Here is a 17,681-nt window from a genome sequence, read left to right on the forward strand (position 1 = left end):
GATCAAATGGAAAAGGATCAAGGAGTTTTGTGTTGCAGGTGAGACGTAATTCAAGCAACATTTTTTTTTCTTCTTAAATCACAAGTTGCATTATCTCAGGGTCGAGGATTCAACTGTTGTTGAAAAGAGCTAAGTGACACTTAAGCAATTCCTGCAAGCTTCATCCTAGCTTTTATTTTCGGTCTGTGCATTAAATAAGGTATTATACTAAAGAAAGGTGTTGCTGCCGCCGGAACCTGTCACGTCTCCCAGGTAAAAACAGATGAATAAATAAAGAACTGACATGGTGGTGGAGAATGTAGAAACACACCTCTGTCTGTGTGTGTGTGTGTGTGTGTGTGTGTGTGTGTGTGTGTGTGTGTGTGTGTGTGTGTGTGTGTGTGTGTGTGTGTGTGTGTGTGTGTGTGTGTGTGTGTGTGTGTGTGTGTGTGTGTGTGTGTGTGTGTGTGTGTGAGAGAGAGAGAGAGAGAGAGTGGTTTAAAGCCAGATTTCTCCATAGATGCTCTCCTAACAAGCGTTGACCTTCTGCACCTACATGTAAAGAACTCCCGAGATCAGAAGAGGAGGAGGAGAAGGAGGGGGAAGCTGTGTGTGTGTGAATAAAGGCATCACCACCACCAGCAGCCAAGAGACTTCATCCTCTCCCCTCTCTCCCTCTTCTCTTTCCTCTCTTCTCTCCTCTCTCTGCTCCTGGTGGGTGCAGTCAGAGCATTGTCTATGTGTTCTATTCTCTCTTCCTCTCCTCTCCGCCCTTCTCGTCCTCCTCTCCTTTCTCTCATGGAGTGTCTCTGTTCTGAGCTAGCAGCAGTTATACCTTGTTGGCGGAGGAAGCCACAAAGGAGCGGTAGTGTAATAAAAACAGCGGTCTCTGGTGATCCGGGTGTAATTGGGATTGTTAACGTGGAGAGCTCCTGGGGGAGACTGAGTGGAGGAGAAGAGTGTGTCTGTCTTTGTGTAAAGTAAAACACACATGCTCTGCTCCTCTCTCTGCAGCGTTCCTTGATTCCGAATAAGTACAGTAGTCAGAGCTAAAAGAGAAAAAGAGCAAACAAGTCACCTGAGCTATATCAAACCCTAGCTGCTACTATTATGCTTTTATTCTTTGTTTTATTTTTATTTTATTTCGGTGCTTTTTTATTTCCATGTTGTAAAGCTACAGTGAAGCCCGGTTTTTGATTCAGAATTCCTCAGAGAACTTGTGTTTTTAAGAGAAAAGGAACGTGCTAGTATTCAGGCATATCTTTTGATGAGGAAGGAGCTTTCTGCTGTGTTTATCCACTGAGTCGCTGTATCATGATACAAATTGAGGGCACAACACCTTCGACATAATCGGCGCATCGAGGTGTAATATTGTATGTTGAAGTCAGCAAGTCATATGGATGGTTAGTCCTCTTACATTAATGAATTATTAATGAGTAGTACTTAGCAATTAATTCATTGGTAGTCAAATCATTGACTAACTTGACTGCATTTTGTTGCTTCGGCCAAATGTTCAATAATGTAGCCCGTAATGCTTACTCTGTTTTTATAATGCAATGGACTGTAATTTAGAGCCCCTATTGGAACAGCAAGGTAGACAGGCCTACAGTGAGATATCTGCAACTATTTTCACTAATGACTAAATAACTCATTGTATTCCACCATGCAGTCAATGCAATGAGGCAACGTTCCATTTTCCAGGAGAAATGGCAACATTTCAAATCAAATCAAATTGTATTAGTCACATTTAATTTAACTTCATAATTTCACTAACTATTCATGCTTTGTAGTAGTTATGTTTGATGGAGGATATCTCAAATCTTACAAACCTGAGCAGCCTATAGGCCTACAGGCACCGTGAACGAGCGCATTTAGAACTAGGCCTACATAACTTCGATTAATATTGTAGCCTATTGAACACTGTCAAAGGAGAAAACGCACTTCAAAGTCAATTGCTAGCGAGTACAGCCCAATTGATTTATTTGACCTAAGTTATACTAGCTTACTTTGTTGTGTGTTTCATTGTGGAGGAAAATTTCACACGCCGATTTATAGGTGGTGAAATATAAATGATTTCGTTAAAGTTTCATCCTAAATCAGTCCGTCGCTATATGTGAGGAGACACTGATTGCCCCTTGATGTCTCAGGGCGCGGGCGCGAGGGTTGGCTTCAGCCCGCCTGTCGTCCCACTTGAGAGGCAAACCGCCTGCCGGGTGGCTCTCGCGATGTAAAGTGCTTGTGCACTACCACCAACAGCTTTGTTGCAGCCGTGGGGACATATTAAATGTCTATGTGCATCAAAATCTTACCGAAAAGGCACTGACAACTAGCGCGCTAACAAAGAGAGCCATCGTGTTGTGTGTGCTCGAGACAAGTGCAGCTTCGCGTCATCGTCTGTAGCAGAGCGTGCAGCAGGGTTTTTGCATGCTATATTCATGGCCCAACATCTGTCCTCTCAGCGTTAAATTGCTTTATTGACTTCAGCATAGGCGGTGCCTAAATTGATCACAGCATATTATCAGATATAGGAATCTTAGTTATTATATTTTGGTGGTTTTGCGAGGATAATTTGAGAGCTTGTTGAGGTTCTGGCTCTCCAGTTTGTCCAATATGCAGGCATCCCCTTACAGTAAAAACACATTGTCTGGATATAATGTGATTCTTTACAATACAATAGCATAGTTGTTTGAAAATTAACCATAGTAGTTTTGACTATACTATAGTACTGTAGCTGTTTTTATTAACGGAGTATCGGTTTATTGACAGATACTGATAGATAGGCTACATAAATTGGTATTTAACGAATAGCATTTAAAAATGTGAAGAAGAAAATTAAAAAACAAGAGTGCCAACTATTTAGTCCACAACTACCTTTCAACACAATCTCTTTCCCTCCCAACTTAAATGAAATTCTTATTTTCAAGCTCAATGATCATCACACTACTATAACCAAAATACACTCAGAGGGGTGACTTTGTAACCAGAGACGAATTGCTATATCTGCAGACAGATTCCAGATTCTGTGATTTTATTTTTTAGATATAGGCCTTACCGTTATATTTTCCATGTGGGTATTCAATCACCATCTTATATCAATTAGCCCATCCAATGGACTTCAAAATATTAAACAAATTAGACAAGCCTTGTTAATTACAATATGATTAAAGGTTTTTAATTATATCACTGATGAAGTAGCCTAATTAGTATAAAGATATGATAATAGCCCGCTGCGACAAGTATATAATTGTATTGGGTTTGCAATTAAATCCTAAAGACTTTTAAAAAACCCACTTTCCACTGTCATTGATCAAATATTTCACACACGACGCTCGTCCATGCACCAGTGACATAACAATTCACCATATAGCTCGTCTATTGATTATTTCCATAGCTAATCTCAAAACGAATAAATTCGTCAAGGTGAATTACGCACATAAACAAGATAACGCGGGAGCAGGTCACTTATCGAAAAGCTGTTTCACATAGCCCTAAATTAATTTTAAATCTAGTAATCTTATCTTTTCCCCGACCCCTAATTTGTTTAAAGATGTTCCTACTGTCTTCAATTTGCCTATGATGACATAATGAAATGATAGTCAAGCATTTAACTTTGATTTATCTTTCCCCAACAGGGATGTCGCTTCATGGAGCTGTCCAAGGTACTTTCCTCATATCCATCCCTAGAAGGACTTTCCTATTTCCTCTATTGCCTAATTCGTATCTTTAAACTGAACCCCACTTTTAAAAAATGTTTAAATTAAAGGGCACAATATGAAGAAATAATAATGGAAATGGCTCGGCTATATTTGGTTATTTTTCCTCTTTCCATGTGGATCCAAAATAAATTCGGCGAAGAAGGACACAATGCTGGCTGGAGAGCTGTTTGAAATGAATGCCTTGTCTCAGACTGCCCATGCGCAGAGTCCCCAGCGGCGGTGTGGCTAATGAAGAATAATAAATCATGAAAGGTTTTTCAGGTACAGCCGAGAGAGTGTAAGAGGAGAGGGGGCGAGTGAGAGAGAGAGGGGGGAAAGAGAGAACGAAAGAGCGAGCGAGAGAGAGTGTGTGAAAGAGTGAAAGAGAGGCGCAGAGAGAGAGAGAGAGAGAGACACAGCCTGCCCTTCGCCTCAGAGCAGAGGCAGATCGAGTCCCCGCAGCATTGAACGTAGTCGAGGTATCGAGACTGTCACCGGTATCTCTTAATTACAGTCAATTGTGAAACGGAAACTTCGCAGAAAAAAAGATAAACGAATAAGACAATATTTTTACGCGGGGTTGTGTTTTGGAAATCCGTACCAGGAGGAGAGAAAACAACTTTTTTTCTACTATTAGTTTTTCGTTGCATAATCTTGGAGGAGCTCTCCAAAACAACGACACATCCACGGCGACCAAAATAACACTCTTGGAGGACGAAATTTAGAGAAAGAACGAACGAGTAATATTAACATTATTTTTTGTCATCGCGCCACAGCCCATAGCGGAAGAGGTAAACGAGGGCGCAGGCGACATTCGATTGCATGGCGCGTGCGACATCTCCTCTCCAGCAAAACTACAGCGCGTGGCCATACCTCCATACACAGGGCTAGGTAATAATATATGCGCCAACAACTAGAGAATTGGATGTTCATCTTTCCATATTGTAGCAGCTACAGTTACAGTATATAAGACAGTGTCTTCACATTCCCGGAGAAGCAACACTGGGCTTCAACTCCAATCGAAGAGGCGGAGTCTTAACTTATTAAAAGGAACTTGCCGAGACTCGGACGCCTGCAAACATGATGATGATGTCTCTGAACAGCAAGCAGGCATTCGCCATGGCCCACGCCAGCTTGCCCGAGCCTAAGTATTCCTTGCATTCCTCCTCGTCCTCCACGTTGACTTCGAATGCGCCCTCCTCGTGCTCGTCTTCCCGACACAGTAGCACCATCATCAGCAGCGGCGGAGGCAACTCGGAGGCGATGCGCCGAGGATGTCTCCCAACCCCACCGGTACGTATTCTGCATAATTACCGCTTAAAGGCACATTTTGACAGCCCCCTTTTTTTCTTGATGTTTTTTTCATGTCTGCACAGCAAATCACCCAGCACCTCCATTTTTTTCCCTTCCTCTCTCCAACTTATGTATTCAGTCGGGTTTGCCTTACATATTAATTTTGATGACCTGGGATGTTGCATGTGTCTTGTTTTGTGTGTTCTTTTTTAGGATTTTTTTTCTCATCTCATTCAGGAAATGTTTTAAACCGCGGAGTGGAGTGAGAATTCCCTGCTGACAGTTATGTGTGCATTCTATTTGCAATTGCAGAGCAATATATTCGGAGGCTTGGATGAGAGTTTGTTGGCCCGCGCTGAAGCTCTGGCCGCGGTGGATATTGTCTCGCAGACCAAGAGCCACCACCATCCTCCACACCACAGTCCCTTCAAGCCGGACGCGACCTACCACACCATGAACACTCTCCCCTGCACCTCCTCATCGTCTTCTTCCTCGGTGCCTATTTCTCACCCTTCAGCCCTTTCCGGCCACGGTCACCACCACCATCATCACCATCACCACCACCACCAACCCCACCAGGCGCTGGAGGGCGACCTGCTGGACCACATCACCCCAGGACTGGCTCTCGGGTCCATGGCAGGGCCAGACGGCTCCGCAACTGCGCACCCTGCTCACATGGCGGGCATGAACCACATGCACCAGGCAGCCCTCAACATGGCTCATGCCCACGGGCTACCATCCCACATGGGCTGCATGAGCGACGTGGACGCCGATCCCAGGGACTTAGAAGCCTTCGCTGAGAGGTTTAAACAGAGACGGATCAAACTCGGCGTGACCCAGGCGGATGTAGGGGGAGCCTTGGCCAACCTGAAGATTCCTGGCGTGGGCTCCCTCAGCCAGAGTACCATCTGCCGATTCGAGTCCCTCACCCTCTCCCACAACAACATGATAGCTTTGAAGCCCATTCTACAGGCATGGCTGGAAGAAGCCGAGAAATCACACCGGGAAAAACTCAACAAACCCGAGCTATATAACGGCGGAGAGAAGAAGCGGAAGCGCACGTCGATAGCAGCACCGGAAAAGCGATCACTGGAAGCTTACTTCGCCATTCAGCCGCGTCCTTCCTCAGAGAAAATCGCTGCTATAGCAGAGAAACTGGACCTCAAAAAGAACGTGGTGCGGGTCTGGTTTTGCAACCAACGGCAGAAACAGAAACGAATGAAATATTCTGCATGCGTCTGACTCTGAACACTCGCTCTAAAAAATAAAAAATAAACTATCAACCTACGTTGAGAGACTGAACACTGTTTAGAGACGATTTGTATTATATTTCTTATCACACACTTTTTCAATCATCAATGACTTGTGCTTTGAACAACCCGAATAATTCATATACATTCAAAATGACTGAAAGCTCAAACCACTACTGCTGTCACCTCTTATTCGCTACAAAAGGGATGTGGAGTCATGTACAGGAGCATTTGAACAGAGCAAGTAAGACCTCTGTTTTTTCTCCACCTAGACCTACTATTCTTCACCCTTTTATGTCAGTTAAGTATTATAGGCTTTAATCACACGTATTTTTTTGGTTTATGATATTGGTTAATTTATCATAGCCTACAATATTGAACGTCCTGAAAAGAACAGTTGTTTACCATGGGAAAATAGGCCTACAGTATTTTGACACAGCACTTGGTCTGTGCCTATTGACCTAGTATTGGTGTGTTTATATTTTTTGTCGCAAGGCTACATTTCCCCTGTGAGTTTATTATTATGACGATGCAGTCTGGCATTAATTCCGGGTCCACGAGGGGAAATAGGACAGTACAGTAAGCGCTTGCTGGGTCATGGAAGCTATTATTAGATTATTGCCAAACAACGCCGTGTAAATGATTCATTTAGCGGTCACATGACCTTCATTTTGTGTCCCATGTAATTAATTCCACCTATTTCGTTTTAAAGTGTGATGAAAAAGCTGAAAGATGAAGAAACGTGGTAAGATATAAAGCAAAGACCCAGAGTTTAGGCCCAAATCGAGCAACACTGTTTATACAATATAGCTGGTGTAGGGGTCGTTTTCTATTGCATAAGCATCTATCTGGCTGTAGATGGGCCTATAGAAATAGTGGATCAAATGTATGCATTTGATTGGGGTTTACAATTGCCAAATATGATTGTTTTACTACCGTTTGCAATAGGGCTACGTTTGTTTTTGCCAGCCAACGTGGGTCTGTTTCTTATGAACTATTTATTAGATGAGGCCATGTTTACATCATTATATATTTATTGGGATTCCCCCTCCTCTTCCTCCTCCCTCGTTTTGCTTGAGAAAAGCTCATTCTGACAGCAAGTGAAACGTGTTTTCGTATAGGGAAATGACAGCTAAATCTAGACCTATAGTCACGACTTTCATTTCGTTTCTGCTAAACGTTCGAGATGGTACAATCGAGAGATATATGCGATAGTATTCTCTTTTTAAATTATTTTTATGTATGTTTTTTTCTGGTTATTTATTTGTATAAATATGCGCATCATTATGAAGTCGTTGCTTGTTAAATTCACCTTGTTTCGTGATGTTTTCTTATTGAGAAAATAACCGTTTCATGGAAGTATACGTGTAAAATGTAAATATTTCATTGGAACCAGTTGCACATAATTATATCCGTACAGGTTTTGCTGTATTGCTGTTTTAGCTGAGGTACCTTCTTTCTGTGATGTCTGTTGCTTTTGGATTCCTGGTCGAATTATTTTTGTATTTATTTACTACATTAATGTATCTTTAAGTTATTTAATAATTGAATTGCAATATGTGTTTCATTAAAGAACAAATTTTAACATTTTATTGGACGTTTTGAATGAGTGTATTTGTGTAGGCCCAATTCTTGGAAAGAGCGAAATGCTTGTATACTGCATCTGCGCATTGCAATGCATTGTCAATCTAATTTAAAGACACAAATTGAATTGAGAAATATATTCCTTCAAGCATCAATGCAATGATCATCCTTGGATGTAGGCCTATGTCATTAAAGGATTTATGTTGGAGCTAAATCTGTCTTTTATGCTGAAAGGTGCAAAGATAGACCATCAAGCATCAATAGATTCTATTTTTACATATCCAATTTCTCTACAAATTCCAGAAAAATCCCATTACTGTCCCACCATGCACTGTAAAAAAGACACGAGCTTTTTTTCTACTGCCAGCTCGCTCTTGCAGCTCGCGGTAGCCTACCTGAGAACAAATGCTAATATTCTATTAGAGTCTAATCATGAAGTCTATAGAGAACTGGATAGGTCCCTCGAGCGCAGCCCTGCCAGATGTCAGCCCGCCAGAAAAACAGCCTCGCCTGCCAATGTGCCCGTCTCTATTTAAATACACAGTCAAACACTGCTCCGGTGCGAGGCATGATATGGCTTTGATGCAGGCTAGGCTACACCTTGGTTTGCGCGCGGGATTCAGCATAGATAAAATAAAATAAATCAACATTTGGAATAGAGTGTCATTTCTAAAGCTCCGTTCATGTCAGGCCGATGGGGGCTTGGCTGCATGGCTGGTTTTGACTAGATAGAGTACTTGTGTCAAAATGGACTTTTCGTATAGCAGGTTAGGAAAATGTAAGCGCCCAGGTTATTGGATAATTAACAAAGCAGGTTAGGATAATTAGGGTAAGGTTAGGTAAGGTTAGGAAAAGGATGAGGGTTAGGACTAGCCTAAAATGCAAAATACAAAAATTGATGTCAATTTGAAGTAAGCTTTACCTAATGTAGACATGACCTGCATGGCTTGTTGACTGTCTGCTTAGAACGTTTGAACGTTCTATGGGGTTTTCAGTTCTACAGCTTTCAGCACCACGGATAGCTCCCATGCTACCTGAGGGAGAGAGGAGAGGAGAAGGGAGCCAGCCGCCTCCGATTTGCACTTCTGAAATCTGTCCTCCACATTTTAAAGAGAGGATTTATAGCAGGAGAATGTATTTGCATGTGATTATTTTTTATAAATCTAATTTGATTATACATTGTAATTGAAACAGTGAGGGGGAATGCAGTGTAGGGTAGGCTATACTAATATTATAATACAAATAATGCTGCAAATGAAACATTTCTTATTAGTGCATTCAATCAATTAATTAGGAAAGGGATTCAGTAGCCTATTGATATGCAAAGTTCCACCTTTTGCTTGCCGTGAACCCGGAAGTGCATTATCTGGCAACAACATTGGGCTACACACCGAAGTTGGTGTATAGTCTAGTTGGTGAAAATATGATTGGTACACCTCTCTATTAAGCCACTTTGTGTCTATAACTTTGGCATCTCAACATTTCTAAAACCAATTTAACCCCTTGCCAGCCTACCTCCCTGAAATGACCACATGATGACGTCAGAGTTCTAACCAGGCCTATGGCTGTGTTTCGGTCTTCTTAGGAATGGCCCTTATGGCCATGGCAGAATATATTTATTTATTTATTTCAAAACAGAGATTTACAAGAATACTTGGTTTATTTCTACCAAATATAATAACTTTCACCGGATATATCAATTAGTGACACAATTATGTGTTACCGGCTATGACAACAAATTAACCGTTATTTTATTGTATTCCGTAATATAACCATTTGCTCCAAGATAAAAGCATACACTTTTCCCACTTATCTCTTAAATGTATAAAAGGCTTAAACACAAAATCAAAGCGGCTTAAAACACCACGATTAGAGCAATTGATTAATATCAAAACGAGCTGTTATTAACGAGACAGTCTTGATATTTCATCAATTAAAAGATGCTCCTGGTGAGCGATTCTCATTTCCCCTAAATGAGCCATTCACTTAATACGCTAATAAGAGCGAATTATGAAATTACACATCGAATTATGAAAAGCAGATAATTATGAGGTGCGAGCGAGAAGTATTAGGGCTAAGTAGTCATTAGCTATCGCTGTTAATTACTCAGCGTTGGTCAGGGAGGGCTGCAGAGAGAAAGTCTCATCGGGAATTGAAATGAACTTAATGCAGTGAGTCTCGCTGCTTGACACCAGCCCAGCGTGTGTTTAGTGCACTAACTGCACACTGGTAGTATGACAGCTCCCTCCACAGCTAGACAGACTATTCCCCTATTTAACTTTCCGATGTATAGGTGCGAACAAATCTATTGGGCAGCACTATCCGCACTGACAAAACACACAGAGAAAATAAACACACACACACACACACACACACACACACACACACACACACACACACACACACACACACACACACACACACACACACACACACACACACACACACACATTTTGCCTTAACATATCTCAACCAAGCCAAGTAGTTTGCATAGAAGCAACACAGCCCCTCATAGGCTATGTTGCTTCTGCTCCATACATTGAGACATGGTACCAATACACTGTGGTCGCTACATTCAAAAAGGAAAGGGCGGCAGTGTTTCCCTTTGTTATAATTAAGCCTTCTGTGTTATTTTTCTCCTTTCCCTGAACATTTCCCCCCTTTCACAGGGATGCTGATGAAATTTTAATGAATCCGGGGACTGTCTGAGCTCCGCCTGGGGAGCTGCGAATAGAATATTTTAACTGTACATTTACACTTCCTTCAAAGATGCGACTGAGATCTGGAATTAGAGGAAACACAAGGTCAGAAATCGAACGCGAGACACTGTAACCCTTTATTTAGCATTGGTGGCGCTCAACTACATTGCATTTCGCCAACATATCGCACGTTGTCCCTGTACTGTCTGTCATCGCGCCATGGCTCTTTGAATAACACGCGCGTTTAATATGGTAGCCAATCTCCGTGTGATTCGAGATTTGTAGTTGTTGATACAATATTAATGAATTATCACTGGTGATTAGTTTGAAGTGTTTTACAGAGGCGAATCAATGGAGTTGCATTAAGAAGGAGAAAAGACATGGGTGGCCATTATTCATTTCACACGTATAAACAAACGGGTGAGTATAGATTATACTGTCAACTGATAGGATGGGTGTGTTGTTTTGAAAGTGCAGGACAAGTTATTTGGTGTGATTGAAAAATAAACGTGCACTTACAGACGCATAACCCCCTCCCCTCTCTCTCTCTCACACACACACACACACACACACACACACACACACACACACACACACACACACACACACACACACACACACACACACACACACACACACACACACACACACACACACACACACACACACACACACACACACACACACACACACACACACACACACACACACACACACACACACACACACACACACCTTCATATATCATTCATATATCCTTATGTACATATTCTTTATCCCCTTACACTGTGTATAAGACAGTAGTTTTTTTGGAATTGTTAGTTAGATTACTTGTTCGTTATTACTGCATTGTCGGAACTAGAAGCACAAGCATTTCGCTACACTCGCATTAACATCTGCTAACAATGTGTATGTGACAAATAAAATTTGATTTGATTTGATTTGACACCTCTTGACCTCTCAGGCACCTCCCTCACTCCTCGCCTCATGCACGCGCCATGCACTCTCACCCACTCTCACTATCCCGCACTTCTGCCTATGTATCGTGCTATCTATTCAAAGCATGCCATCCCAATAACTTAAAAGTGTACTCTCCTACGACAATTCGTCGAATTCTGCAGATTTCATTCAAATCATATAAGAAACTATATGATTGGCGTGGCCAAACTTCTAACTATTTCAGTAGGATTATGTAAACATATCTCACTCTTGCATTTTACAGGCTATATTTGAACACGTAGGCCTCCCAAGAGGGTTTAATTATTTCTTATTAAATGCTATACCACAGCTATTTAATGCCCTGCTCATTTTCCCATGGCAGGTGACGAAGGGCCATTTAATGTTTTGGACAGGGACAACTCAATTATGGCTTGTATCCGTCATGAAACATGAGACGTGAATAGTCATCGCCATCGCCATAATTATAACAATGACTAATTTGTATGCATTATCTCCATTTAAAATGTGAATGCATTATTTCAATGTTAAATGTCTGCATGATCTAAATGAAGTATTTTCCAGCTATTGTTAAAAGCTAACAGAATGGAGAGGTATGGATGGAATAGGCTAACCTACAGCGGGGGACATGCATATGTTGACATGAGAATAATTCGCTATCTTATATGTTCTTATGTGGTTTTCATTCACAAATTTACATTTGAATGATTTAAATACTAGTATGTGAACGTCAGCGGTGGGGGCAGTGGAAAAGCTAAACATGTTGCCTTGTCCAAGAGTTCCAGTCTTAATAAATGTTGCTGTTGATCTCTGTAAATTGCTAAGCAAATATAGTCAAGTTATCATCGTTACTCATTGTGTATTTATTCCTCGTGTTATTATTTTTCTATTTTTCTATTATTTCTCTATTTTCTTTCTCTCTACATTGTTGGGAAGGGCCCGTAAGTAAACACTTCACTGTTAGTCTACACACGTTGTTTACGAAGCATGTGACAAATAAAATTCGATTTGATTTGAAATGTGCCAATTAAGTTGTAAACTGCTTATTCAATTCAAATGGTCAAACCGTCTGAAAAGATGGATGTTGCACACACATGCGCAGCTTCATTTCGTCATTAAATATTTATCCGATTGATTTTATTTCAATAAATGATGCTTTCTTCACTTGATTTCTGTAAGAGTTGTTACAATACATGTTTTAAGTTAAGCATCTACAGCACGACTAAAAACACCAGCGTTATTATACAATTAACACGTTACAATGAAATTTCGGTAATTATTTCCAAATCAGCTCTTAAGCCTATATGACGATAGAGATACATGGCCCTTAACGAGTTGAACAATGTTGAGTGCAATCTGTAATTAAGGCTCGCGTTTACTCTTAATGAACTCTTAATGGGTGTAATGCTTTATTATCAATATAATTTAAATGCCCCCGATTACAACCCTCTAAACGATGTGCAGTGGCCAGGCGCCTGGGCCTACCAGTAGGCGTATGCAAGACTACGTAATGCAATGAAGTATACCTTAGTCCCAAGGTTCGAAACATGATCAAAAAAATCGTCCGAGACACAAAACAATAACATATTTTTGAGAACAATTTTCATCAAATTTCAGATGAGGCTTAGGCTTATGGCACATGTTTTAGGTATGAATTAGTTCCATCGAGGGCATGCATGATGACCCTATCAGGTATTTTCCAATATATGTTTTCTAATGCCCCTATTTTCAAATTCATCGAGTGCTCTCCCCAACAGATTATGCCCCATTTTTCAAACGGATGGCGTCAAAATGGGCCCAATGCCATTAAATATTAAACAACCTAGGATGGGCATGCACGTTTATGAACAGTTAAGTGTCTTTCGTGCACCCCCCTCTCACAACCCTCTCTCCTTCCATCTACATTGCAAAAGCCATTTAACGCATAGAGAGAGATTCGCTCATTTTCAGAGGCTGTTGCACTGTTCCGAATGAGTAAGTTGTAAAGATTGGGCATCGGGTCTAATGAGAAGGTGGTATAGCTGTCTGCTGGATGTGTGTTCATTGAGCTCTGACAGCCGCGTGCTCTGTTGCAGATCTATTAATCATATCCACAAGGAGTGCCAGCCAGCCCAGGCTCTTTCTCTCTCAACCTCCCTCTCTCTCTCTCTCTCTCTCTCTCTCTCTCTCTCTCTCTCTCTCTCTCTCTCTCTATCTCTCTCTCTCTATCTCTCTCCCTCTCTCTCTCTCCAACTCCCTCCCCTCCTCTCTCGCTCTCTCTCTCTCTCACCCCGGCTTTCAGTTTATACAGAGCAGAATCATTTACATAAAGTCCTTAAGGCAAATAACTGTTGGGGGCTCTAATTTATATCTGATCGAAAATTAGCCGTCATTATGCGCGCCATTAGCCATGTCTTTAATGTGCTTCTAAGCACCATTTGTCAAGTAGCTTGTTAATATCCTTCAAGTCTTTAAAGTTGAGAGATCGAGCTCATTAAAGACTGTGGCACTACTGTGCTATTGATGCTGTTTTATACAACGCTGCACAGAGAGCTGGGACTACAATTTTAAAGGTATTCTTTACTAGTGTTGTCACAAATGTATTTGCTAAAAATCCAGATGGGCTACATTATGTTTTTATGCATGCATGGGAAATGGAGAGGTATGGGCCAACACGGTGTCCCATTGATTTTCTATTTTCGAATTTCTAGCCAATAACTAGCCTATCGCAGTCTAGATGAATAAATCTAGGCCTATGCCAACAGCTCACATGATGATAATAGTCAGTCAAATGCAACTTGGCTGTGAATAAAACGCTAATTATTCAGCAGAAGAACTTCTTCCTATTCATAAAAATGGTGTGGTCTCTGTTGGTAAAAATCAATTGATAAAGAAATGACACATGGAGTGAGACAAACACTGCTACTGTGATATGACATTAGTAAGAAAGAGGTCAGTGTTTTTTACTGGTCACGCTCTGTAGCACTCAGAATCATAATTGGGGACGCACGTCTTTTTCCATCGCCTGTGGGCGCCACTTCGCGAGTTATGGCGTTTTATTATTGGTCCGAAACTCCTGGTGTCCCCCCCCTCTCTCCCTCTCTCACTCTCTGTCCCTCCCTCCCTGAACGGATTCCTCCAGGCTAAAGCAATAAAGAGAGTAATTAGAATGCGAAGGATTGTGTCCCAAATTGCACCCTACGCAGTGCACTACTTTTGACTAGTGCTCACAGGGCCCTGGTTAAAAGTAGTGCACTATATAGGGAATAGGATGCCATTCGGGACTCAGACAGATGTAAATAAAGGGAATGGGACAGTGGTGAAGGATGAGGCGTCTAGGTCAGGCACTCATCAAAAACCCAGTTGGTAGCAAATGACAACGAGCGGTGCGCGGTGCCAGAGGCCCGGGGCTACGGCTGCCATACCACAGGCTCCACGGACTAAATTAGAGTGGCTCAATGGCGATGCATCTCAAACAACCACCACCAATGAGGATAAACACACATACGTACAGTATACGTGGGTTAAACCTAACACAATGTATTATGCATGTACATGTTATAGAGACTGCATTTGATAGCATGTGCTGTCATTAGGCCTTTAACCGATGTGTCAGAAATCACATACATGGAATCCATTTGTATTGATACCCACATTAATCGTCCCACATCCATTTGAGGTGTATAGAGGGTCATGTTTGAGTCTCTTGGCAAGTGATATTTCACTTCACCTCATCCCCCACGGCCAATTCATTGTTTGATACAACAAAAGAGGCCTTTCAATAGCTGTTGATTGAATAGCAGGCTAAACAAGAGTTATTTGATATTATAATAACAGATCAGATTGGCTCAGCACAAGAAACAAAGGACAGGCAATACAGTTAGATATAAACATAAAACACGACACACATGGAGAGGAGAGGAGGGGGTCTGGCTAATTACAATATTTGCATTATTAAAAATACATTAACTACAGGAATCATATTTAATGAGCACATGAACCATTGCATAATTGTTAGTGAACTTTCTTGGTGCTGAAATGAATCATTCAATAGGCTATACTATATTGAAGGGGATACTATAAAGGTTTAGGAGACTAAAATATAAATCCCGATAATAAAAAATATATACCAGGCTGTAAATCAATTCTCAAATTTAAAGAGTTAATTTGAACCACGACTACAAAGATGTCACTTTTGACAGGGATGAGGTCAAATTCCTTTTGACAGGGATGAGGTCAAATTCCTTTTGACAGGGATGAGGTCAAATTCCTTTTGACAGGGATGAGGTCAAATTCCTTTTGACAGGGATGAGGTCAAATTCCTTTTGACAGGGATGAGGTCAAATTCCTTTTGACAGGGATGAGCTCAAATTCCTTTTGACAGGGATGAGGTCAAATTCATTTTGACAGGGATGAGGTCAAATTCATTTTGACAGGGATGAGGTCAAATTCATTTTGACAGGGATGAGGTCAAATTCATTTTGACAGGGATGAGGTCAAATTAATTTGACAGGGATGAGGTCAAATTCATTTTGACAGGGATGAGGTCAAATTCCTTTTGACAGGGATGAGCTCAAATTAATTTTGACAGGGATGAGCTCAAATTCCTTTTGACAGGGATGAGCTCAAATTCCTTTTGACAGGGATGAGCTCAAATTCCTTTTGACAGGGATGAGGTCAAATTCCTTTTGACAGGGATGAGCTCAAATTCCTTTTGACAGGGATGAGCTCAAATTCATTTTGACAGGGATGAGCTCAAATTCCTTTTGACAGGGATGAGCTCAAATTCCTTTTGACAGGGATGAGCTCAAATTCATTTTGACAGGGATGAGGTCAAATTCATTTGACAGGGATGAGGTCAAATTAATTTGACAGGGATGAGGTCAAATTCCTTTTGACAGGGATGAGCTCAAATTAATTTTGACAGGGATGAGCTCAAATTAGTTTTGACAGGGATGAGGTCAAATTCCTTTTGACAGGGATGAGCTCAAATTCATTTTGACAGGGATGAGGTCAAATTCATTTTGACAGGGATGAGGTCAAATTAATTTGACAGGGATGAGGTCAAATTCCTTTTGACAGGGATGAGCTCAAATTAATTTTGACAGGGATGAGCTCAAATTAATTTTGACAGGGATGAGGTCAAATTAATTGACAGGGATGAGGTCAAATTAATTTTGACAGGGATGAGGTCAAATTAATTTGGACAGGGATGAGCTCAAATTAATTTTGACAGGGATGAGCTCAAATTCATTTTGACAGGGATGAGGTCAAATTCATTTTGACAGGGATGAGGTCAAATTAATTTGACAGGGATGAGGTCAAATTAATTTGACAGGGAAGAGGTCAAATTCCTTTTGACAGGGAAGAGCTCAAATGAATTTTGACAGGGATGAGGTCAAATTAATTTTGACAGGGATGAGGTCAAATTCCTTTTGACAGGGATGAGCTCAAATTCCTTTTGACAGGGATGAGCTCAAATTCCTTTTGACAGGGATGAGGTCAAATTCCTTTTGACAGGGATAAGGTCAAATTCCTTTTGACAGGGGTGAGGTCAAATTCCTTTTGACAGGGATGAGCTCAAATTCCTTTTGACAGGGATGAGCTCAAATTCATTTTGACAGGGATGAGCTCAAATTCCTTTTGACAGGGATGAGCTCAAATTCATTTTGACAGGGATGAGCTCAAATTAGTTTTGACAGGGATGAGCTCAAATTCATTTTGACAGGGATGAGGTTAAATTCATTTTGACAGGGATGAGGTCAAATTCATTTTGACAGGGATGAGGTCAAATTCATTTGACAGGGATGAGGTCAAATTAATTTGACAGGGATGAGGTCAAATTCCTTTTGACAGGGATGAGCTCAAATTAATTTTGACAGGGATGAGCTCAAATTAGTTTTGACAGGGATGAGGTCAAATTCCTTTTGACAGGGATGAGCTCAAATTCATTTTGACAGGGATGAGGTCAAATTCATTTTGACAGGGATGAGCTCAAATTCCTTTTGACAGGGATGAGCTCAAATTCCTTTTGACAGGGATGAGCTCAAATTCCTTTTGACAGGGATGAGGTCAAATTCCTTTTGACAGGGATGAGCTCAAATTCCTTTTGACAGGGATGAGCTCAAATTCCTTTTGACAGGGATGAGCTCAAATTCATTTTGACAGGGATGAGCTCAAATTCCTTTTGACAGGGATGAGCTCAAATTCATTTTGACAGGGATGAGGTCAAATTCATTTGACAG

General features: G+C 41.1%; 1 protein-coding gene across 1 annotated transcript; it reads left to right on the top strand.

Moving 5' to 3' along the window:
• Positions 1-4,024: 4,024 nt before the first annotated feature.
• LOC112239329 (POU domain, class 4, transcription factor 2-like) lies at positions 4,025-7,809 on the top strand. Its single transcript, XM_024407808.2, has 2 exons — positions 4,025-4,967; positions 5,280-7,809. The coding sequence occupies exons 1-2, from the start codon at positions 4,755-4,757 to the stop codon at positions 6,207-6,209; spliced, it is 1,143 nt and encodes a 380-aa protein (XP_024263576.1). The 5' UTR covers positions 4,025-4,754; the 3' UTR covers positions 6,210-7,809.
• The last annotated feature ends 9,872 nt before the right edge of the window (positions 7,810-17,681 follow it).

Source organism: Oncorhynchus tshawytscha, linkage group LG11, assembly GCF_018296145.1.
Source record: "Oncorhynchus tshawytscha isolate Ot180627B linkage group LG11, Otsh_v2.0, whole genome shotgun sequence".
Taxonomy (NCBI): Eukaryota; Metazoa; Chordata; class Actinopteri; order Salmoniformes; family Salmonidae; genus Oncorhynchus; species Oncorhynchus tshawytscha.

Bases quoted from the DNA above. Each gene is read 5' to 3' on its own strand.
- LOC112239329 (XM_024407808.2), top strand. From the start codon at position 4,755: ATGATGATGATGTCTCTGAACAGCAAGCAGGCATTCGCCATGGCCCAC. The intron at 4,968-5,279 runs GTACGTATTCTG...TTGCAATTGCAG, and splicing joins GATGTCTCCCAACCCCACCG to AGCAATATATTCGGAGGCTT.